Raw genomic sequence first — 24,925 nt, forward strand, 5'->3', positions numbered from 1 at the left:
AAAATCTTGAAAAAGAAATTCAAAAGAGGGACATCTGACATACATAGAATGAGACCAGAATTGATAAAGGTAGTAAGGATGGATTATTCAAAGCAGTTTGGGGATAGGACAAGTTAGAAATAAATTTAGAAATAAATTAAGGTGGAATCAGTTGTCTAGTAAGTTGAGAATAAATTAAATGTTTAAATGTTAAGAATTTAATCAAAAAAAATACCAAAAGATAGAAAGTAAATTAAAAAAAAAACAACTTGGAATTGGAAAAATCTTTCTAGGCATAATATAAAAGCCAAAAGTTGAAATTATGAAACATAAGCTGATCATTTTTGCTCTGACAATAAAAATTTCTAACAGAAAAACATTAATATTGTTAAAATGTAATACCAAACAGAGGAAACATTTGCAGCATATATGACAAGCAACGGGTTAATATCCTTAGAAACAAAGAGTTCTTGGTAACCAATACTACCACTAGATGAACTATCTCAGCTCCTAGATGCCCATGAAGCCTCTTCTCTTTCAAGGACCCTGTTCTAGCAATTCTATCCCCTCCCATCATTAATTTCACTCTTCCTGATCATGTCTCAATAGCAAACAGGCAAGTGCTTCCATATAAATATAAATAAATCAAAGCAATTTTTAAAAATCCAACTTTTCCTGACCCTCTCTCCCTACTGAGCTAGAACCCCATTTCTTAGCTTCCTTTTGCTGCAAAACTCCAGGGAAGTGTTATTTTAATACAACGTCTCCAGCACATCTTGTTCACCTCTTTGCGACCCCATGGACAGTAGTCCACCAGGCTCCTCTGTCCATGGGATTTTCCAGGCAAGATTACTGGAGAACATTGCCATTTCCTTCTCCAGGGAATCTTCTGAACCCAGGGATCAAACTCACATCTCCAGCATTTCAGAGGATTCTTCACCTGCTGAGCCACCAGGGATCTCTTAAACTCATCTCTATCAGGCTTCTGCCCTTTCCCTCTAATCTTTTCAGAGGCAACTATAGTTAATAGTTCAGTAAATGTTTCCAGAATATTTTCTTTGCAGATACAAATATACCCCAATATGTTTAAACACTAGTTATCTCTGTGTGGTGAGATAACACACGACTTTTCTTTTTTCCTTTATAATGTTTTGGTACTGTCTGAATTTTTTATTATATAATAAGCCTGTGTTACTTTTATAATCCAGGGGGGGAAAGCTGTTTCCATTTTGATAAAGTTACTATCTTAGCCTTAAGAACACTACATCTGTAGCTTTGCTTTTAAAGTGAAGAGTTAGAAATGAAACTAGAAAAAATGAGCGTGTTCACTTTCAATAGGAAAAAAAACGCTACTAAAATAGGCAGCAGCCCCTCATTCCAGAGGTGCATTTATTTGGATGACATTTTATTTATTTATTTATTTTTCTTGGATGACATTTTATGAGTGCAGCTTCTATACGGATATTTTTCTAGTTAGAGATTATGATGGGGCATGGGGGTTGATGACAAGGAGAAGAATAAATGGTAAAGCAGAGGGTTTCAAAAAGGCCCATGATGGAACCATAGACATGAGAGGTCTAAAAGACTCCTTGAGGTCATGAAAGAGAGCCTCCATTCACCTTATATACCTTGCTGCTGCTGCTCAGTCGCTTCAGTCGTGTCTGACTCTGTGTAACCCCTGAGACGGCAGCCCACCAGGCTCCCCCGTCCCTGGGACTCTCCAGGCAAGAACACTGGAGTGGGTTGCCATTTCCTTCTCCAATGCATCAAAGTGAAAAGTGAAAGTGAAGTCGCTCAGTCGTGTCCGACTCTTAGCAACCCCATGGACTGCAGCCCACCAGGCTCCTCTGTCCATGGGATTTTCCAGGCAAGAGTACTGGCGTGGGGTGCCATTGCCTTCTCCCTTATCTACCTTATATACCTTCTCAAACTCCAACACACGCCTTTATCAACAGACTGGGACCCTCATTAACCCCTTCCTGCACCGAGTCCACCATGCTCGTCATTCCCAGCTGGGCCCCCTTCATCACCACCTTCCTTTTGTATGATTTCCACTCAGTAGTTCTTTCTTCTCCTGACCTGAACAGGTCTGTTATCTATCCTTCTGTTTATGAGATAAAACTCATTCCCTGCTTTAAAACAGAATTGTTAGAAACACAGTATGGAGGCGCTAAGTCTATAAAGCCCAAAATATTTTTTAAAGCAAAGTATTTTTAAGAGGTTGAGAATATTTTCAAAAAAACACAGAACCCTGCAATGGCCTACAGAACTACCTTTGCTGAATCAGATCTAAGTTGAAGCCAATCATTTGTTAATAAAAAAGAAAAGGACACAAATGGGGAAAGGTCTGATGGGTATGGGACATAATATTAACAGTAGTTTCATCGGGGCTGCTGCTGGAAGTGTTAATCTCCTTTCCTATAAAATTGGATTTTCTGTTCTATAAATTTATACATGAATTGAATAAATGCCCAAAGAGAAAAGGGGGAAAAGATGAAAAGCTAGAGGAAGGAAAGCAGCAGCAGGGAAGTGAAGTGAAGACAAAGAAACCACTGCACCAGTCCACGCTGAAAGGAACAGGAACAGGCAGGACTAAGTCAGTCCTCGTCTCTATCCTGCAAAAGCAGAGAGTCCCCTGCTTTGTTCTGGGAAGTCCGGCTAACGGACTCCAGCCAAGCCCAGCACAGTTGAAATGCGTGAGTGTAACTGTATAAAAGAAGAAATTAACAGCTTTATCCTGGGAGTGGAGGTGGAGGAGTGCCCTCAGGAATGCTGATATTCCCAGAGCTGCTTCTTTCCACCTTTGTGTTTGCATCACAAGCTCCAGGAGCCCCTGAAAAGCAAGCTATCCATTTTCGAGAAGTAAATCTCTTGGACGGATACCTTCTGTTCACGGGCTGGAGAGGGAAGGTGCTGGGCTGTGTGTTGGAACTCCCAGCCAGAGAAGACAGCTATCTCTTCTGGCAGAGGTTCTCAGGGATGAGACCATGTCTAGTGGGGATTTTCTCCAGATTCGACAGCCTTGGCCCTACCCAAACACGCAGCTTTGTTTTCACCATACATCACTCATCCTGAGACCTTTCGTTTTTCCTTTCAAGCATCCACAGGTCAAATACTGTGTGTTCCCAACAGTCTGAACTTCTTGGACCAGCAAAGGGGGCCATTCATTTTGCTCAGCACTCCTTTCACATTTCTATTGTGTTCAATTTCCCACTCCCCCTACCCAAGTCCCCAGAGAATAACTTCTTCCTTGTTTTAACAACTTGGACCACGGTCAAGGTTGATGTGTTTCTCCATTTTGCAGGATATTTTCTTCAGAAGAGACAAAACAGAGGCTGACAGAGGAGCTGGGCTTGGGAGCAGCGTTGGGAAATCAGCAGGCATTAGGAACACACAAAAAATCCTTCTAAAGAAACACAAAGCAGACAACAACGCAAGGTGCCACCCACAGAATTATTCAGAAAAGCGGACTAGTGCTGAGAAAGATTTCCCTGCGATTTTTTCTCCCAATGACCCACTTAGAAAATTTAATCTCATTGTTTGTAGGTAAGGAAAGCGGTCAGAGTTAGCAAAGTAGCTTCATAAGGTATCTTCCCTTTGACTTAAACTGAAATACAACATTCTCCCACTTGATGTCATAAAAGCAGCTCTGATTCTTATTATGCAGAGATGAAAATGAGTAAAGGGAGAAGGAGAGAGAGGAGTAAATCAGTGGCAAGATTCTTTCCTCCCCCCGTGTGGGTGCTTAGTTGTTCAGTCGTGCCCGATTCTTCACGACCTCATCAACTGCCAGGCTCCTCTGTCCATGGGATTTTTCAGGCAAGAATACTGGAGTGGTTGCTATTTCCTCCTCCAGGGGAATCTTCCCAACCCAGGGATCCAACTCACATCTCCTGTGTCTCCCACACTGCGGGCAGATTTTTTACTGGCTGAGCGATCAGGGAAGCCCCTCCTTGCCCATGTTTCATGTTTTCTTCTTATCTTGCCCTCACTTTCCCTAAAACTCTATCCCCACCCAGTATAACACTGCTTCCCAACATCTAATGAAAGATGTCTCTGTGGACTTGCCTAGGACACAAGGAAACAAGCTTATTCTTTTTTAAAAAGTATGATTTTCAAAGAAAGAAAATGTGAACAAATATTTAGTGGGTATTAGTCTCAGGTACACGATCTTTTAATAAAAATGTGATAATGCTTCTTTTTTATGAGTGATTTAGAAATTACATCCTTTTCCCCAAAAAAACATGACTCAGACATCCAGTTTCCCTGTTACACATCTACGCTGTTACCATGACGTTTCACACCACTGATTTCAGAGAGTGTCCAGACACTAGTTATGGATTAATGCAAAAATACAGTTAGTTCTCTTTGTCTTTCTTCGCAGAGGATCTTTTCCCAAATTTTCCATGAAAAGCCTTTTCATACCAGGACAAAGGAAAACAAATCTGGTACAGAGAATAAAGACACCTACTCAGATTATGTACCCCCTGGGGAAAACCACTTTCTACTGGGATATTAGTTTCAATTGTATCCAGTTCTCAGCTGTTCATGGGCTTGAAGGAAAGAGCTAAGGAGTTGCTATTTTAAGAGCTAAAAGAGAGGCAAATTGTGGGTCATGATACATTAGCAAGTTGTAAAATCACAACCAGCATTTTTTAAGATGATATGCAATAAAGCAGAAAACGTCAGTAAGTAAAGCATGTAATATTTTTTAGTGAAAATGTGTGTGTATGTGTGTGTTGTGTACATTCGGTCTCAGTGTAAAGGTATTTTTAACTGTGGTCACAGTCTAAAAAGTTTAAGAAACTCTAATCTAGAGCCCAGATCCTGCAGTCAGACAGAAGTGGGTTCCAACACGGCTCTGACACTTACTCGCTAAGTGAACTTGCTTAGGTAGCGTAACCTCTCAAGCCCTCATCTGAAACATGTATGTGACTACAAGATTGTCGTGAAAACAAAAGAGAAGTACATAAAGCCCTTCACACCTGGCCCAATAAGCTTCACATCCATCTTTAGATAAATATTCAATTCCCACACAGAAGCAAACATTTAGCTGACTTACAGTATGTGCCAAAGAGATCAAAAACCCAACGTGAGAGAAGATAAACTAGACAATTGTAACTTTTTGTTCTCCAGAGAGTTACAGTACTCTTATAAGACTATCTATTGGAGTCACTTGATGCTTTTTACACAGCTCTCTGAATAAAGTATTCAAGAAGCACATTTTAATTTCAAGAATCCTTTTCCAAAATGTAAACACCAGATCAATGAAAACTCTTCTCGTTTTTGTTTCTTATACAGGATTGAACAAAACAAATTTATTCTCACTTTGCACTTCATCTTTATAGCTTCTGACTCCCTGCTGCTGCTGCTGCTGCTGCTAAGTCGCTTCAGTCGTGTCTGACTCTGTGCGACCCCATAGACGGCAGCCCACCAGGCTCCCCCGTCCCTGGGATTCTCCAGGCAAGAATACTGGAGTGGGCTGCCATTTCCTTCTCCAATGCATGAAGGTGAAAAGTCAAAGTGAAGTCGCTCAGTCATGCCCGACTCTTAGCGACCCCATGGACTGCAGCCTACCAGGCTCCTCTGTCCATGGATTTTCCAGGCAAGAGTACTGGAGTGGGGTGCCACTGCCTTCTCCTCTGACTCCCTAGCAAGTGACTAATACCACGTGCCTGAAGATTTTAAAAGATACCAAGGTTATCTCACCAATGGAAAGACCCAGATTAAAATACATGCCAAGATTCCTTATACATAATTCTTTTCATTAAGCAAACAAACAAAGCCTATATTCCATCATGAAGAAATTTTAAAAAACTGAAACATACTCCTCACTTCACAATCATGTTCTATCTATTCTTGGCATGTAGTTTGGGGAGAGTTACTGAATTCTGAGAGGAGAGAAGAAAAGTTAGGGATTCAGAAAGAAAGGCTGGCACCAGGAAAGATAACATAAGTTGCAAGTAAGTGGAAAGATACAATGCTGAAATTGTCATCAACCCTTGGATGGAAGTGGGGAGAGAAAAATTCCCAATCAACAGCAGGCTTTTATACTTCTGGTCTAGAGAAAGGAAGTGGAGATTTGGTTAAAATAGTTGACAAATTGCGGGCTGGGTGTGGAAAGAAGGCTCTAATAGTTTTAGAAGATGAAAAACACCTTTGCTGATCACCAAAGGATGATCCAAAAAACAGCACAGAACCAACAAAAGAAAGAAGGGCCAGAAAAGGGAGGCTGGTTCTGGTGTTTAAGCAGAGAAAACAAAATCAAAAGAAACAGTTACAAAAATGTCCCAGGGTGTAGGTTGTAAGGCTGGGGAAAACACAGATGTTTAGAAACTCTAAAAAGTCTTTGCAGAAAGTCTGACCATAGATTTGGGGTAAAAGTTAAGTTCTCCCTGAGAGATTTAAAGGTAAATAGAGAAAAGGCAAATTAAGTATGGCTGAAAGATTTGACAGATGTAACAAGAATATGTGTAATACCACCAATTAAATATATTTTTGAAACATTTGCCAGGAAATGAGCAGGGTTCCTAAGGCATCATTTCTTAAGTTGTTTTCCAGGAGTATGCTGATGAGAAATGTCACCACCTCCATTTTTACTCACATACATATCTACAGTAAATAAGAGGAGGCAGAGAGAGAGAGGGGAAAAAAAAAAGGATCACTTCTTCCCATCCCTGTGCACCAACTGCTGCCCTGATTACCCGTCGTCAGTCCTAACTCCTACATCACCCAGCTGCCAGTCAACAAGGCCTACATCATTTGCTTTGCCATCATCGCATTGTCCACTCACTTGCTCTGCCCTTCTGTCCATTTCACTGAGCTGGAGCTCCCAGCAGCAACTCTAGAAAAGAAGAAGAGGTGGGAATGGGGACTGGAGCATGCACGGCTCTAGCAAGCCCAGATCCCGCAATCCAATGAGAAGCCACTAAATACATAGAGATGAGGCGCCAGCTGTCTAGTCAAGAGTGCTGAACTGTGTCCCTGATCCCACTCGGGCTGATGGTGGGGGTGGGCAGTAGAAGGCCCCACAAGGAGACTGGAAAGAGCCTTTGCTTTGGAATCAGAAGTGGACTTGGAATCTCAGCTCTATCGCACACATAGTATGATGTGAGCTTGGGAAATTACTTAAATCTCTGAGCTTGACGAACTTCTTTGAAAAACAGGATAACAGTGCCTAGGAGGCACCATAATGCCATTGGGAAGATAGGATGAGGGGACCCAGATGAGTATCTGTTACATCACAGGGGCTTTGTGACTGTCATGTCTGACGGCCTATCCACTCAGATTCAAACCTAAAAGTGACTTCTCTTACTGTTTAAAGCAAGTTCCACCTTGCTTTTTTCATTTCCAGGTGCAAAGCATTGCCCCTACCTATGTTTGACTGCTGTGTTCTCTGTATTCTGGTTGTGTATCAAATGTGATAAAAGCCTCTTGAGGCAACAAGGTGTGACCACATCTGACTTTGGATGGTCCAAATCACCTTCAGATACAAGTTTAGATCTTGGACTTTCTAAACTCAAAGCATTTCTAGGGAAGATGATATAATGATTAACTTCGGTGATATCACAGGCAAAACATAAATATTAAACAAGGTTGAATGGACACAACTTTAAGGAACTCTAAAACATTTAATGGAGTTTTCCCAGTATTCTCAACCCCTCATTCTAGACAAAAACATCCCCTAACTATATTCCTAAAAATTTAATACTGAACAAAACTGACCAACTGGGAGGAGGCAAGCATCTTAATTCTATAGAGAGCCACGCCTATCCTACAACTGTGCTCTCTTCCTATGGAATAAGGACCTTGAAAATGGTTCAAACAGGTGTAAGTTACTGTTGAAGGGAAATGGAGTAGAGAACTTACCCCTTCAATGTGGCTCCTAAGTTCATCTGATTCCAGGTCATGCATTCAAGTTGGGAGGTCATCTGGTATAAATTGTCACTGTCAGAAAAACGTCCAGAGTTAGAAATTCATAGTATACAACATATATGTGTGCAATTTTTTTTTCCAAAAAGCAATAGACTTTTAACTTTTCTTTACAGTGAAAGCCTCCACATTTTCCAGAATGGACAGAATACATGAGTCTAAAATGATTTTCATTTCATCCCACTGATCTCCACATGTCATTCAATTCACACACAGCAGAAAGGATGTGAGAACAATTTGGAAGCCTTTAAAAAACCTTAGTAGAGCAAACACTGAAGTTTCTAAAGAGGTATTAAACCTCTGAAGGGAAGAGGCTAAAGGGAGTGAAACTTTGAAAGGCAACACAGGCTGGATAGCTCAACATTAAAGTTAAAAGCCTGGAGCTGAAAGTAGAAAGACAGCAGATTAATTATTCGTGAAAAGGCCATTAACTTGTTTTAATCAAAAGGATAAGTATCATGTGGATTATGAGGGCCTGAAAAGTCAAAGAGTGATGGGTGATGGATGGTCTAATACTCAAGGATGTGACAAGCAGAAGAAAGAGGATGATAAACTCTAGATACAACTCAAGGAATCATTCTCTATAAATTTTATGGTCATGGTATAAGTCAAAGGGAGTTTTTTTCAAAGGCCCCAACCCAAACCTTTATTATATAACGGAAAACAATGGCTGATCACTTACATTAAGATCCCAAAGGAAAACTGTATCACCATATAAACCAACCAAAAACTATTCTTTTATTTTTCACATACAACTTTTAAAACCATGTCTTTGCATATGTCTTAAAATACTTTTTAAATGCATTATAGAAGAGCTGTCACATTTATTTCCTAAAATAACACTCTTCTCAAAAGTATCCTGCATGGTACAACTCAACATCTTTATTACATGCTTTTATTTTTACTAATTCATTAATTTCATATTTATCTCCTTTCTAGAAAACTAACATACCAACCGATCACCAGAAATCTCCTACATAGCCAAGTTCTATTAGGGATACATTTAGTCCTGAAGTAAAATGGTTAATTATGAAATTTGAGGCCCAAGAGATGAATGGTTTTGTCTGGGAACCTTTGGTCTAAACACATTACAGACCATTTCCATTCCACCTTCACGGCAGAAGGGAAAGAAGGTAAGACGCTTTCAGTATGTGATACCAGATCGCAAATTCTGGACAATCTCCACCTTGTCACCACATTCCTTTGGGCTGCTTCATCCATCGGGCAGAGGCATCACCAAAGTTTAATTAAGAGAAGGTTTTGTCAGGCCAGCCAAACTGGGAACCTGTGGAGGGGTGAGGGAAGTAACAGCATGTATCCCTTGGAATAAATGAACCCTGTGCTCTCTCTCAACATCGCTTGATAAATCACGGTAGAGTCCATCTGCCTCTCATAGAATGACTCGGAAAATAATTTGGAACTCCTTAGTGGCGGGCACACAGAATAAGGAGGAAGTCAGATTCCAGGAGGGAATTTTACATATGAAATGTGAAGTGACTTCAAACTCCAAGTATGTGTAGTTTCATTAGTCAGTGCCTATCTGGACCCCATCATTCATCCCCGTGTCCAACTGGCTATTATGCTACTACAATATACTACATATCAATGAAAAAAAAAAAAAAGATTAGTTTCTCCAGCAGCTTCTCTGTCCGCAGCCGCAGTCGGTGCTGGTCTGTGCCACTACATTTAGCAATTCCACGAATTCTTGCTGTAAGGCCAGTGTAATTAATTCCTGAAGGACCCCAATTTTTATTAGAAGTGCCAGCCTGCTGCATTTAACACAGGAGAGTTTCTTGAACTTTCTTTGGGCTGACAGTTCATTAATAAGCAGCCTCCTCCACAGTCTCTACTGGTTTTTGTTCTCCTGTGCCTTTTCATCAAGCAATCCATTTATTAATCTTGCCATTAATCTCAGCCAACAGGCATTGTATTCCCCAGGCAGCTCTCTGTTTTTGTCACTGATTTTTTAAAAATTGTTCACCAACTAAAATCACTCAGCCCCGGTTGACAATTTTCCTAGGTCCTACTGGAATTGGGATCTTTCTGAAATTATTTCATCCTTGCATAAGACTAACAACATTGTAATTTTCAAGAGGTCTGAGAAGCAAGATGAGTGACAGGAGTTTACACATATGGGTCAATGAGTCCCAAACATCTAACTTTATGATGCTGGAATTTTCTCACAGACTTAAAGAATAAGCCCAACAGATTCCTAAAGAGAAAGTAAGTTTTTAAGTACATTTTCTTGGCCCCCAGAAAGCAAACCTTAAATACAGAATCTATGCCTTATATATGTATCTTCCTAGTGGGGGCTTGAAAATCCTCTTTACTGCACTGCTTAATAGGTAGCCACTAGTGAGACATGCTGTTTAGAACCTGAAATATGGAGAGTGCCACATGCTAAAGTAAGAGTTGGGCTTTCGGAGTTAAATAGAATGTTTTTAAATTTTTCTGTTTCTAATTTTTTACATGTGGCTACTGGTAAACTTCAAATTAAGTAGATGACTTGCATTATGTTTCTACTGAACAGGGTTCCTCTGTAAGTTTTAGGACCTTGAGCAAATCAGTTCAAGTCTCTGCACCTCAGTTTTCTCATCTGTTAAATGGGAATTTTAATCTCAATCTGTCTAAATTTACAGGGATGTTGAGAAGCTCTAACAATAACTCTTTTAAGACTACACAGATAACATATTTCACTTTTTCTAATCCATCAGATTTCATACAGTACACTCACACATCACCAATATTCATCACAACAACTCTGTGAGGCAGGCATACTTATGACTGCCTTATGGTTGTCATTTATCAGAGGAGAACTGAGGCTCAGAGACTTGCCTAGTGCTGACCTGCCTGATGCCCCCACCTCCACTCTGCCCCGCCCCTTTAGTGGCTTCTTGGCATTATTTGAACTCTGAGCCTTGTTCTCTCACTGCTATTTAAACAACAGAAAAAACAATATGATAATAGTACAGACAAGAGTCTGGAGGTGAAAGATAATAGTGTGCCAGGGTCCCAAGAGGACCCCCACTTCTGGATTTCAGTAGTCCTGATAGTTCAGCCTGCAAATCCTCTTAAGAGGAGAGAAGGTGAAGAGCCAAAGGAGAAGGGCTTTCAGAATATTCCCAAGCAAAAACCAAAAAAAAAAAAAAAGATTTCCTGAGGCTGGTCATAGAATCAGAGCACGATTTTAACCACATCCTGCCTTCTACTGGCTGGGGCTCCTCAGTGGCTCAGCCAGGCAGCTTGGTTGGCACCATCTTCCAACTGGAAGTCAATGACAGTAATGACAATAGCTGCTGCTGGGAGAGGACAAAATGTGAATCTGAGCTAAAAATACCAGGCCCAAGCTCTGATCTCTTCAGGCGATCGGTCAACACCCAGCTCTCATCATGAAAACCCCCAGAGAAAGAGGCAGCACCAGTTAAGGAATATATGACCCCTGGCAAACAAAGCATCTAATTACTAAATAACCACTGTAGGTGTCGGCCACCTCATTCCCAGAGGAGATCAGATAAGCAGGTGGTTTGGATCACAGCAACCACAGCGGTCACGTAGGCATTTCAGCTCCCCATCTAACTCTGTCTGCTCGGAAAGGAACGCTGAAATTGCCAGCTGCCAAAATATATTCCAAAATATATGGTCATGGTGTCTTTTATATTTTCTTTCAAGTAGATCTTGAAATTTAAAAAAAAAAAGTCACTGGTTTCCTATGTAAGAAATGTTTGAAGTTGGAAGCAAGGGAGAGAGGAAAGAAACTTCTATAACTGGGATTAATGCAAGTTGGAGTAAAATAAAAGGAAGTCAGTCCTAGCAAAAAGGGGAACTTAAAAGGAAGTCAGTAGTAGATCATATAGAGTTTGTTTTGGCCTGGACTGCAGGATTACTGAGTTCTCGACCTCTGCACAAAAAGAAAGGAAGAGAAAAGCTCTCTGTTATTATCTGGACCAGAACTCCCTCACTCTTCAAATGCATGTGTAATTCAAGTACATGTTCATCTTTAAGTGTGTTTAAGTATATTCAGAAGAATGAGGTAGAAACATTCTTTTTGCCGCTGGAATGGGGCTGCCGAAGACTGATCACAACCTGAATTGCCTCTGCCAGAAGGCGGTTGTTGTTTAGTCACTGAGTCGTGTCCGACTCTTGGTGACCCCTCGGGCTGTAGCCCACCAGACTCCTCTGTCCATGGGATTTCCCAGGCAAGAGTACTGGAGGGGGTTGTCATTTCCTTTTCCAGGGGATCTTCCTGATCCAGGGATCAAACTCACGTCTCCTGCACTGCAGGCAGGTTCTTTACCACTGAGCCACCCAGGAAGCCCCCTGCCAGATGGTTATCAGCTGGCAAACCAGCATCTTGGTGGAAGAAAAGTGTTTCCCAGGGTGAAAAAAAAACTCCCAATAAGAAAAAGGCATATGCAAGTGGCATCTGTGCTCAGAATTCATGTTCCCAGAGTTTTCTGTAATAGCTTTGCCCCACACTTCTACCTGATAACCAAGGCCCATGCACAGAGGCTGCAGCCAAATTTCCACACAGACTTTTTCCTGCGTTCTTCCCTCCGAGGCGCCATGGAGGCGGCCTGTTCAATAATTTCTGCCCAGCAGGCCATGGTGAATAATCATTTTACAGTCAATCTCTTGGCATTGTCATTTCTCTCTAGCTCACCAGTGAACCAAAGAAAAACCCACCGGGGCTTTAACTTCTATTCATAAACACTTGATCAGCACAAAAGTTGCAGGAATATTTGAAACTAGGTTTTTCCCGCTCCCTGGAGACAAGTTCAAGTCAAACCTTTCTTTGATAACACTGCCCACCACCCTGGAAACCATTTCAAACTTTCTGCCCTCATGTCTACCTATATGGGACACAAGTATTTTCTTAAGTGAAGCTTGTACAGCGTATCAAGTATTTGTAGACGAACATGTAAAAAGAGACGTTATTATTATTTCTTCAGGTGGGAGCTCTTCTCTGATTTAATTCTACGCTGAAGGCCAACCTAAATGGCAGATCATGTACTTCCCACTGACTAGATCCCCAGAAGCTCTATAAGCTGCTAGAAGCTTCTCTCACATGAAAGATAATCCGTACGGTAACAGACTCCACTGTCAACTTCATCTCTGGTGAATCGTCACCATTCAATCAAAAGTATTCAAATCAGCAACTACTGCTTCTGCATTTGAAGTTTTACCTGACAAGGGGCCAAAGGAAATAAGCATTCTGGTTTAAATCGGTAGGACAGTTACTAAAAATGGATACGCAAACCTAGTAGAACAACAAAATGAAAAGCAAACTATAATGTCTAAAAAGATTAGTGCGTGTGGGAATATTTTGCAGGCCCAGAACTCCTTTTCAAAGTAGCTGTGAGAATCAACCCATGGAATGGGCATGGTCAAGGACTTCTGGCTTTAAGGGGCTCAGCAAGCAGCAGCAGAGAGGGGACTTGTGGAAGAGGATTCAAGGGACATGAGTAGGGAAAGCCCTGCTAGCTGCCTGTTGTAGGTCACCATCAGGAGAAAACTGTGCTTAGTGGGGCTGGACTTCACTACTTCTTCCCCTCAAGAGGAGCATGGAGGTCCCACCTTCCCTGAGACCTTGCTCTGGGCGAGCAAAAATCAGGGAGGCCCTGGAAGCTGTTGCTCCCCCTGGGTCTGGATGGGTGAAGAGAAAGGTCTCTGCCATTTCAGCGTGTTTCTTTAGGAGCCTGAACTGAACTTCACTAGTTCTCACTACTGGTAAAAGCAAAGCTAGAGGAGTCTGGAGTTTGAAAGACGGAGGTTTGTAAGTTAAAGACTTTTTGGAGTGAAAGCTCAAGTTAGCTCTTACAGTACTGACTGATGAAAATACTGCCTCTGATCCACAGAGCGATTTTGATTGAAAACTATGGGTAAAACGAAAGGATAATGGGGTTTCTTTCACAGATGTGAGGAATAATAAGACCTTCCTTGAGCAAGACCTAGGGCAGACAGCACCTTTGGGAAGGAAAGGGCCCTTAAGCATCAGGACAGGCAGCCAGGTGCCGGGAGAGAGGATGGATGCAGAGCCTCACACCTGTTTTGTCCCATACTGTGTCTCACCAAGCAAATTCACCTCCAAGGGCCTCAGTTTACTCCCCTGCAAAATGGGGGTGATAACCTACTGAAACTCTCATGTAAGTCTTACATTTAATTACAGATTAAATGTAAGATTAAGTGCTTAGAATGGTTTCGGAAGGTAGTAAGCTTATGTAAGCAATTATTAGCAAAGGTGCTATATAAGAGGAATATTTCAGGTGGAGGACAGCGAGTGACCTGGAATCCCTGTGGGCTTTAAAGACAAGAGAGACTGAGAATCAAATCCTAGTTCTGATTCTCATTGCTAGGTAACTTGGGCAAGTTACTCTGAGTCTCTGAATCTATCTCTTCTTTAGCAGAGTGGGGATGGGAGTACCAACCTCAAAGGTAATCAGAAGGATTAAAATGAGTCACTTGAGTGAAGCAAGTAGCACAGTATGCCACAGCATAAAATATGCAATAAAGCCTAGCAATGATGTAATCGGGGCTTGCGCTTTCACCCAGCTATGATCGATGGGCTCCAGAAGGGCTGAAATCTGGCTCCAGAATCCTTAGTGACCTTCAGAATAAACTCTGCCCACCCTCAATATGTGGGGTGAGGGGGGCAGAGAAGGACAGAGAAAATGATCTCTTAACACTTTCCATAAGTAGACTGGGGTCATTTTTTATACACTATTCATCACATCTGTATACAGCTATACCTCCTCAGATCTGTTACCTGAAAAAAAGGAGTCACTTTACAGTTCTCTCCAAATAGAGAATTTTGACAATTTCCTCAAAGCAAATTCACATTGTGTAGTGCTTCTTTAATGTCAGTGTATATACCAAATACACTAACCCCAGACTAAATCCAAGACTGGGGAGACAGAAGCAGCTTTGGAAGGGCAGGGCAAAGAGTCCTGGCAGGCTGCCTTAGCAAGTGCAACAAGGCAAACAAAATACAAATTCAAAAAATATAAGCAAGCCTTTCCCAGAAGGTCCCAATGTTAGACAGAAAAGGGAACAGAGCCAGGGACCAGTAGAAGAACCACTGAATATCTAAGTGATTAAAGTTTAGTTGCATTTCCTATGTTTTTCAAAAACTGTATTCACAAAAGCATTTAAATAACCTTTCAAATTTTTTTAGAAGTAGGAAAGAAGGAAATGACACAACAGTAGTAATGTGGATGCACATATCCTAAAACATCCCTACACCTGTACATCCATCATTACTGCAGGGGAAGTATCTGATTTTTGAAAGGTGATTAGAAATATTGTGAATTTAGGGTGGATTGAGCTTCAAAGATTCAGGCAGCACCAACTTCAAGGGAGCAAACTTTTCCTACAGGGTCACAAATTGTTTTTTCAGGAGATGTTATTACTTAGAAATTTTTCTATAACAAGAGAAAATGGTATTTTTATGACATTTATACAAAAGTGAGCAAAGAAGTTCCAATTATGTAGAAAGAAGAAAGGAATAAGCAAATAACTCTGAAAGATGAACCTGACAAAAGTGCTTTATACAGCAGCCAGTTAGAAGATGGATTAGAAAACGTGAAATTTTTTATGTATAAAAGGCAATCCAACTGACTTTCCCTACTTTCATAGCAACCACAAATTCAGTGGAAAGTCAAAATCCACCACAGGGACTCAGTTTGGAGAACTGCTGTTAAGCCAGAGGTTGTGATCACTTTATCCCTGACTCCTTTCTAGGCTGTTCAGTCCCTTCTTAGAGACCCACAGGGTGGACTTAGCCTTGGAAGAGGGGGTAGTAAGAAATGCGTGTAGCTGTGTCACTACTGAATCAGACTCCAAAGCTCCCGAGTCCTCAACCTCCAAGGAGGTATCCCAGCCCATTTAAACAGCACCCATTCCAGCATCAAGGTCTTCCTCTCTGCATGGGGTGAGGCATCAACCAGGAGCCAAGGAGGAAGGACTGGGCCAAGGTCATCCCACCAGGAACCATTTCAAAGCCCGTCCTACCCCAAGGCTAGAGTAAGAGCAATGCCAATCTGGAAACAGGCAGAAGCAGCTCCTTAAAAAAGATGGCAATGATCCCACCGTCTCAGTTTTGGTTGGGGAGGTGCTTTACAACAGAGATTTCAGATTCTGTACCCATTCCAGTGAGTTAAACCACCAAGTGCAAGTGCAGAGATGTCTGCCGGGAGCAGATCCCTGAGCCTACTGTACCAAGAACAGAACTGGGTTCCACCAGCTAGGGAGGGAGACAGGAAGATGAGAAGGTGTGATCATTCAATCTGTGCCTGGGCAAGTGTTAGTAGCTCAGTAGTGTCCTGACTCTTTGCTACCCGATGGACTGTAACCCACAAGAGTCCTCTGTCCACGGGATTCTCCAGGCAAGAACAGTGGAGTGGGTTGCCATGCCCTTCTCCAGGAAATCTTCCTGAACCTGGGCAAACTGCATGCTTTATTTTTTTCTGCTCTCTCTTAAAAAAAAAAAATCTAGTGGAGGTCGGGCGTAAAAAAAGAAAAAATAAATAAATAACAAAACGTGATCTTGAATCCAAGATCAGATTAGATATGCCGGATTTCCCCAGTCAAAAGGAAAGGTTTCCGAAGTCTGTGTACTCCAGGCCTAGAGAAGTAGGTGGGCTGGACCCTGTCCCTCCCCAGGATGGGAGAATCAGACCAGTGTCCTGGGCTCGGTTTCCTAAATACTCCGGGGCGCTGGGGTTGGGATGAGCCGCTGCGAGCTCGGAAACGAAGACCCCCTTCCCCTCCTCCACCTGTGGGACTGGAGGGCCCCCAGGCGCGGCCATTCCTTCCACCAATCTCCCAGGGCAGGCGCTTTTCCTTCCTTCATTACCTCACTACCTCCTTCCCTTGACGTCAGCCCCGGGTCTTCCAAACGAGGGGAGGGAAGATGGAGATGAGTCTGGGGCAGTCGGTATCAGGATCCCCGCAGCACCGGGTCGGGGGTAGGGGGTGGAAAATGAGGTAATGCGCGCCCAATCCCCGGCCTCAAAAGGCCGCGAGCGGCCACTTCCCTCCCGGCTCCGGCGGGTGTAGTTACTAGGCAACCCTATCGGCGACGCGGGAGGCCGGCCAAGTTCACCCAAAGTTGAAGAATAAATTTGGGGGAAGAGAAGGTGGAGGGTGGAGCAAGCGCCGAGCAGGCAGGAGGGACAGGAAAAGAGCTTGGAGGGAGAAGAAGCTGGTTTTCCGCCTCCCGGGATCAGGAAGAAGGGCGGGCGCGGACTGGAGCTGTCTCCCCGGAGACACCGCAGCCTCCGGCCTGCAATCCCGCACCCCGTCCGGGGCTGCGGGGCGCTGCTGCACCCGAGACTCTGGGGGACTGGGGTGGGGAGAAGGTGGTGGCTCGAATGTACGCGCCCTCGAAATGGTCCCAGAGAAGGCTGGCGAGTGTGTCCAGCGCGCGAGGAGGGGGCTGGAAAAGGGAGACAAACTGGCTGAGTGGGTGGGAGTGGACCCCGGGTTTAATCTTTGATCCCGAGGAGGCCGAAGTACTCCTAGCAAAGAGCCCTTACCAAAAAATAAAAATAAAATCCTCAAAGTTCTGCTCTTTAGCTCCAAACGGTAACCGTCCTCATTGATATTCAAAGTAAGACCACCAGGAGACCGGGAAACCTACGTCTTTCAGATAGGAGCCAAGAGATGGGCTTTAATTTGCTTCAGGAAGCCCAGTGGGTTCGAGGCGCCTGTGGCCTCCAGGACTCGCAGGCGGGGCCGCCCGGCGGCGGACACTCCAGGGCCCGCCAGCTCAAGCGCCCCCTGCGGGGTCGCGGGGGCCCAGACCCGGTGCGGAGCGCCTTCCTACCTGCTGTAGGGCGTCCTCAGCAGCAGGGCCTGGCTGCCTGTGCAGCTGTCGGTGGGCGTGTGGCAGCCGTAGACTGGGGGCGGCACGGAGTACTGCGACTCTCCTGCAGAGAGCCAGGAGAGCCGGGTGAGCGCGCGCGCTGAGGGCTGGGGGTGCGGGGCCGCGGGCGGGGGCTGGGCCCCCAGGCTGTGCGGGGCGCACGGGGGCCTGGATGCCGGGGCCGTGCCGAGAGACGGGTGTCCAGATCACAGCGAGCTAAGCTTCCCCCTTTACCTTATTTTAAGCAGTCACCGCACAGAACACGGAAAAGACCCTCTGGACATTCGCAGTCTCGGCGGAGTGGGGCTAACGGAGTGGGGGAAAACAATCTTTTCTTTTGAGACTAGGCTATTTCTAAAATTCTTCTAGCTGTCCTCTTCTCCCTTCCCCAATTTGCTGTGGGTTGGAAATTCCTGGGGAGGCAGGGGTGGCATGGAAGAAGGGGAGAAGGCCCCCACCCCCACCCCGGCTTACCCAGCGAGCCCTGCTGGCCCATGGGGTCCTCGTGCTTGAAAGAGTGGTTAGGGAACTGCGCCGCGTGGTGCGAGGGCGTGTGACCGTAGCTGGGCGTCCCGTCGAAGGTTACCGTGCTGTATCCTGCGGACGAGGCCGAGAGAGAAACAGCGTCAGCGGGGAGTCAGGGACCCTGTGAACCAGAAACCGGGCGAGGAGCACCCAGCCCCGCATTCAGATCCCGCCCCAATCAGCCCCCAGGGAAGCCGGGCCCAGTGTGACTTCGGGACATGCTCCCCGCCCTTTCCCGAGTAAAATCCAGACCTCCCCACAGTTTCCCAATTTATTTACGCCCTTGTCTTTCACGACGTCCACGGCTTCTGCACCAAACCTCGCCAGTATGAAAACTTTCAGCCGCTCGGCGGAGAAAGTCGTTCTCCCCCCAAAACAAAACAGCGCGGTTCTCGCGCAGGGGCAGCGGCGGGCGACCACAATGGATCTGCTCGGCTGACCCGGCGCTGACTCGGAGCCGTAAATCAGAGGCCCGCGCACCAACTTTCATTAATTACTCGGGGCCAGTTAAACGGCCTGGGCTTTAAATGGGGGAGAGTAATTACTGAGTAATGTTATCTGTCTGAGGCTGCGCGACCCGACACCACTGACACCCAAAGCCCTCGGGAAAGCTGGTGAGGGGGAAAAAAAGGGGGCCTTTCAAGTTGGGCCCGCGGGCCTCGACCCTGCGCCTTCCTCCGTACTTCCTCGGACCCAGCTCGCGCCCTGCGGATCGGACTGTGACCATCACTGTAGGGGCCGACTTCCTCGCGTCCCAGGCCGGGAAACCTTTTCGTTTCAGAGTGTGCCTGACAGTGTACCTCCCTTTCCATACATGGTACGCACGGGGTCCAATGCCTCAGTTTCCCTGCCGAGAAACCGAAGGCAATGTCGCGGCATTCTTCCCCAGCTTTCCGAAGGTGAGGGGGAAAAAAAACACGTGTTGGTGGTTGAAAAAACGTAGTCTCCTGTGATTACTGTCACCAAAGTACTTGAAACATTTACCCCACTGGCTTCTGCAAAACTGTAGCTGCCTCTGGGGGAAAAGCATCCTCCAGCTAAGATAAGGATCAGTTCTGAGTCCTGAACCCAATGGTGGGGTCCTTTCCTGGAGACAGGCTCCGTAGTCTCTGAACTGAGGTCCTGGCCAAGTGAGGAATATTAATCCAGAAGCTCACACCGGCTCCCTGCAGGGCCACTGGGCTGAACCCAGTCCCTCCACCCCGCCCTCGCTGGGCCCCGCCTCTTGCACTGAGCTGAGCCTCCAACCACCCCCCCCCTCCTCAATTCTTGGGAGTAGGGTGAGTCAAACAACCCTCATTCTCCAACTCTTGCCCCAGGCATAATCAGGGCTCTACAACAAACGTCCCTGAAGACTTAGACTGAATAGTGAAAGGTAAAACCCACGTCTTTTAAACGCCCCACCCCCACACACAAAAAAACAAAAACAATAACCAAGCTTCTACAGTCCACTTTGGGGAATGTGATGTGTTAAAGAGCCGTAGGGAAGGTTGGAGCAGGTCTTAATAAACGAATTGTACAAGTCTCTCGCACCAGTTGGCGCCACAGGTTGACAACTTAAGAAGCCACCAGCTTTAGCAATTTGCATGACCCCAGAGGCCTCTATTTCTGGCCTGCTAAGTGGGCAACGATAACCCCCGGCCCGCTAGCTGTCAGGAGTGGGTGAGCACGCTGGCGCTTCCAGGCACTTCCTTTTGGGAACGGAGGCCGCGCTGTTTGGGGCCTACCAATCAGCTGACAAGCGAAATTTGGCTCGGAGCGCCCAGTTTTACAGGGGGAAGGCCGAATTTTGAAAGAACTGTTTTTTAAATAAAGAGGAGAAACAGGAGCGACAAATAAGTTGTCTCTAGACGGACCCTTCTCCATTCCTGAGCCAGTGGCCGGAGCACCGTGCTGTCCCCGGAGGCGGCCCCCGCCACCATAGGTGCGCGGCGAGGGCCAAGGGGTTGCGGGAGGCCGCTCCTGCGTGGATTGCCTCAACTCCGCGCCCCGCGAGGCTCCCAAGGCCCCCATCCCCGGAGAGGGGGTGGACATCGGTGAAAGCGCCCTCATAGAGGAGGGGAGAGGGCCCTTTAAATTAGAAGCTTATCGGATGCGGGACTGATTAGAGCGCGTGGTCCCGGGCCTTGCACTGAGCCAAGCGCGGAGAGCGCGGAGGCGGGGGCCGGGGGCCGGAGGAGGGACAGCTGCCGGCCAAAGGGGACAGCGTGTTCAAAGATTCCTTGTATATTGTTACAGGCCTTAGAGGGAGAGGCTCGAGCGGCCAAGGTAGCGCCTTTCCCACGGTTCCTCTCGGCCCGGCAAAGCAGTGCAACCTTGACCGCGTGGAGCAGCGACACACGCTTTTCGCTTCTCTCCCCCGCCCGCCGCAGCGGAGGAGTCCGGGAACAGTATGGCCCGCGGAAGCTGACGGGTGGAGGGACAGCAGGCTCAATCAGGAAGGTGGTCCCAAGGGTTGAAAATGATGACTCCGCAGCTGCGGCAGCGGCAGCATACGGGAAGGTTATCTAGCAACGAAATACCCTCTCCAAAGCGACCCGAGGGGGGCGCCCTTGGCCCTAGGGCTGTGCTGGTGTCCCCCTGTGACACTAGGTGGCCCAATGATAACCAAGTATCCTCCAGGGATAGGGTTCTGAGCGTCAGAGGGTCTGGGGAAATCGCTCAAGACTCTCAAGCAGTCTTCCTCTTCCCTTCCCAAACTTCGCACTTGTTTGGGAATGCAAGTCCTCACCCTCCTGACAAATTCCCCAAGGGTCACACCCAGGCTACAGTGGGTTCCATGCCTGTCCAGCAGGGAAGAAGAAATCCATCTCAACATGGAGGCCAAGACCCCTAGAAACGGAGGTTGAAATAGCCTAGAATGGTCTGGGTTTGGGTCCAGGTTCGGCCAGAGAGAGATCTCCTGGACACCGTATCTCTTAGAGTCTAGATTTACTCCAGTGTCAGGCTGTGAGCTTCTTACAAAGGATAAGATATTCTCTCTTAACATTCAGTCTCCAGTGCCTGGCACAGAATAAGTGCTCAATAAATGTTTCCTGAATGAGTATTTATAAGCAAGATTAGAATACAGGTATAATTAAGAAACTAAAAAAAAACTCAACTGAGGTATGATACCTTGGAGTGGGGAGATAGGCAAGAGTGCCAGCAATTGTCTCCTCCCCTGAGCCATCGAAGGTTGCCCTGCCTAGAGACTGGGATCCAGAATCTTTACTCCTCTCCCCTGGAACTGACTTTGGCCAGCTGATGGGCTATGGGGAAGGAACTCTTGCCCTTGCTTTCCCCAACTCAAGCCTCCCACCAAGACTCTACATTCCTGGGGGAGCTGCAGGAAGCCCAGAAATCAAGAGAATAAATCTGAAATCTCAGGGCCCAATCTGGTTGCCAACACCAGGGCTGAGCCACAAGTGGCTTCTGACATCCCACCCCAACTCCCAGCTGCCAAGTGACTTACAGACTGGGCAAGCATGACCCCTTATATTTTTATCACAAGAGAAAACCCAAGCCTAAAGACAGGAACCAGCTTACAGGCTGTGGCCTGGGTCTGTGGCCTCTCTACTGAGCAATTTCCCAGAATGTTGGGGCGGGGGAGGCTCCTTTACCTATTAGTCGTGGTCCCCAGTTCCCAAGCCCCTTTTCTGTTTGACATCTCAGGCCTATCCTCTAGAGAGGAATTAAGATTTTTTCCCCTTACGTGTAGTGCTGGCTGGCTAGGAAGCCCACAGTCTCAACCCTGAGACTTGAGTTGATGGAAATCTGGGCATCAGATGACCCTGTAGAAGTTTGGACACAAGGACCCAAGCAAAGCCACAGAGTCCTGGTTCCAAAAACCCTACAGAACCTAGATGGACTCAAAATGATAATGGTATTTTGCACACGGGGTACTTAAATGGTTTCTAAGTTGTCTTCAAATAGTGCACTACCAAACAGAGACTCACTCACCTCATACACCTGCCTGCCAGTCTTGCTCTTTTAGGTCCAACCAAGTTTAGGTGGCTGCTGCCTTCTGTGTTTAGAACCCGGGTTGGGGGGCGGGGGCGGAGTCGGACTTATGTAGCATAGAACTTCAAACCAGAGTCAGACATCAGGTTGGGCGTCTTGGCTCTCTTACAAGAAAGAGAAACTGAGACCTGGAGATTTACCAAAGGTTACACCAACGTGCTAATTAGATGTGGTACGATCAGAGAACAAGAGTCTGCAATCCTCACTGAGATGTTCCAATACTCCATGAGTTCCAAACACTAGTTTTCCTTCGCGAAAGACTTAAGAGTGGAGGGACCTCATGGGTGGGTTTGAGGTTTTCCACAGGACATGAATCCTAGATTCCCCGAACGAAGAGAAGAGGGTGGTTTCGGTTTCGCCAGAGCTTCTGGCGGGCCAGGTGCTCTCGGCTGGGTGTGAATGGGGTCGCGCGAAAGAAGATACGCGTTTAGAACTTGCGCGGGAAAGCGGGAAGAACACCGCCCTTCTTCCGCGCTCCTTGGGCGCCCCAGCACCTCCTGCAAACAGTATGCACTCTTCTGCTCCCAACCCACGCATTCCAAAAACAGACTAGTCCTAGGCCCGAGCGAATTTTTGCTCTAGGAAAAGCATCCGCTCCTGCGTTTTTAAAGCATCTCCTAAAACATCGAATCAACCAGAATTGGTTTAGGTTCATAACAGCGCATATGTCTAATAAACAAAATAAAATGCAGAAGTTCGGCGTAATTGATTCTGCTTTGGTCCCTGAGAAAAAGCGGGCGACGGCTCAAGATGAGAAACCTACAGCTGTGTCCCTTGCTGTACGAGGACTGAAAACGGAAAATAAACCTCTCTTTGTTTTAACTTTCAAGTCTTGCAAAAATCTTTCTCCAGCTACAACCCGGGTTCAACGACTAGGAGGCGCCTGAGGCGGGCTGGAAGGAAGCCGGCGCTCTGGCCTCATTTCACCGCCTGTGGTAGGACCCCGTCGCGCAGGGTTTGGAATCGGATAAACGGGGTTCTCCTCCAGCCCTGGAGCCCGCGTGGCCGCACCTGACCTGGCACCCAGGAGCTATCCACCTGTATACTACTATACACTGGAGCCAAACGCAGACAGGGACATGGATCTAGGAAAGCCACTATTTTGTCTCCAGCTCATTCATTTACTCCAAGGTACTTATGGTGCCTCCATTCGGGCCAGAGGGCTCCTGGCATTTTTGGCGGGCAGACGCAGCAAGGGCTGCTCACCACGCGCTGGTCCCACTCCGAATCCAGGGTCCTAAAACGCCAATGCCTGCCGACAGTTTGGTGGTGCCTTAGGCGACAAAACCTCTTCCCGAGGCAGAGTGAGGCATTGCACCGGTTCCCGCTTCCCATCCCCACGGGGAATAGTCTGGGAATTTCCTGGGGTCCAAGGGCCCCCAGATGACCTCCCGGCTCATGCGAAGGGTCCGGTTCCCCGGTTCCCCGCCCTGGAGGATGTCGGGAACCCACGCCGTGGACTTCCTCCTCTCCCCGGGCCTCCTGTCTCCCCCAGCTGCGGCTTCCTCTACCCTCACAGTCCTTGGGGAGGCGACCGGGTAAGAACTGTGGTCAGGGAAGGGGTAGGACAGGGGAGTGCCCGCGCGCGGTCACAGCCCAGCGGCCACCGCCCCGCGTGCAGGGGGCGCTCCCCTGCCCGCTTACCCTGGTTGCGAATAGCGGGCTGGCTCTCGAGGCAGCTGGGCAGGTAGGGCGCGTTGGGGAACATCCTGGCCTGGCCGGACGACGCCTGGCTGGGCGGAGGAGGACCGAAGGGTCCGTAGCGACAGGCTCCAGCGGTGCCGGTAAACTGGCCAGAGAAGTGGACGGTGAAGGCGCTCAAGCACTGCTCCTCGTGCGGCTCCGCGCCTCCCCAGCTCGGCTCCTGTTTGATGAAGGAGTGAGGCGGCGGCGGCGGCGGCGGTGGTGGCGGAGCCGGCGGCGGCGCGGGACCGCCCAAGGACCCGTAAGCCGAGGCGCCCGGGGGCGCGAAGTCCAGCACCGGCGCCCACTGCGCCGCGCCGCTCACGGGCAGGGCGCAACCGCCGCCGCCGCCCAGCGAGGGTACGGCCGGCAGCAGCGCGTTCAGGTCCCGCACGTCGGAGCCCATCTGCTGTGACTCAAACCCGGACGTTCCGCGGGCCCTCCGGCTTTGCAGACGCTCGGCGCTCGACTCCGCCTCGCCTAACTTGGCCCAGATGCCTTCCGGACCCCGGATCCCCGGCAGCTGGGGCTGCTGAAGGCACCCAGGCGCGGGCCGGAGCGTGTGCGAAGACGCCGGCTCCGGGGCACACGTGGACGCCGGCTCTTGCCGCAGGAGGAAGTCCAGGATCGCGGCGAGGAGGCGGCGGGGCCCCGGCTCCTGGGCTGCCGTCCGGGCTCTGGGTTGGGTGGGTGAGTGAATGAGTGGGAGGAAGGGAGGGACGGGGGGAGCGGATAGGCGGTCGAGTTGCAAGAGCCCCCGGGTGTGGGCGCTGCCTTGAACTCCTTACCCCGGCTGCCTGGCTGCCCCCAGCTTCTCAAAGCTCAAATAAGAGGGGCCGGCGGCGGGGGAGGAGGAGGAGTCAGGAGTCTCGGCGGCTCCATTCACACAGCAGCCCTAGCGGATCCAGGCAGGGCGCGCGACTCCTTGGGGGCGTCCTCGCAGTG

The 24,925-nt window shown here is 47.4% G+C and overlaps 1 protein-coding gene across 11 annotated transcripts in view; it reads right to left on the reverse strand.

The window, feature by feature from the left end:
- Positions 1-24,401, reverse strand: part of WT1 (WT1 transcription factor) — a 48,249-nt gene extending 23,848 nt beyond the window's left edge. For 2 of the 11 annotated variants that reach the window (XM_068988436.1, XM_068988435.1), the window contains exons 1-5: positions 23,942-24,386; positions 18,248-18,370; positions 17,735-17,837; positions 7,849-7,926; positions 6,773-6,823 (exon numbers count right to left, since the gene is read on the reverse strand). In XM_068988436.1, coding sequence (XP_068844537.1) covers positions 6,773-6,823; positions 7,849-7,926; positions 17,735-17,837; positions 18,248-18,370; positions 23,942-24,386 — 800 coding nt within the window. Of the gene's footprint in view, positions 1-6,772; positions 6,824-7,848; positions 7,927-17,734; positions 17,838-18,247; positions 18,371-20,154; positions 20,165-23,941 lie in introns of those variants that run through there. The other 9 variants (XM_068988443.1, XM_068988444.1, XM_068988439.1 and 6 more) reach the window with 7 other exon arrangements.
- Between the last annotated feature and the right edge of the window lie 524 nt (positions 24,402-24,925).

Source organism: Capricornis sumatraensis, chromosome 16 (assembly GCF_032405125.1).
Source record: "Capricornis sumatraensis isolate serow.1 chromosome 16, serow.2, whole genome shotgun sequence".
Lineage (NCBI taxonomy): Eukaryota > Metazoa > Chordata > Mammalia > Artiodactyla > Bovidae > Capricornis > Capricornis sumatraensis.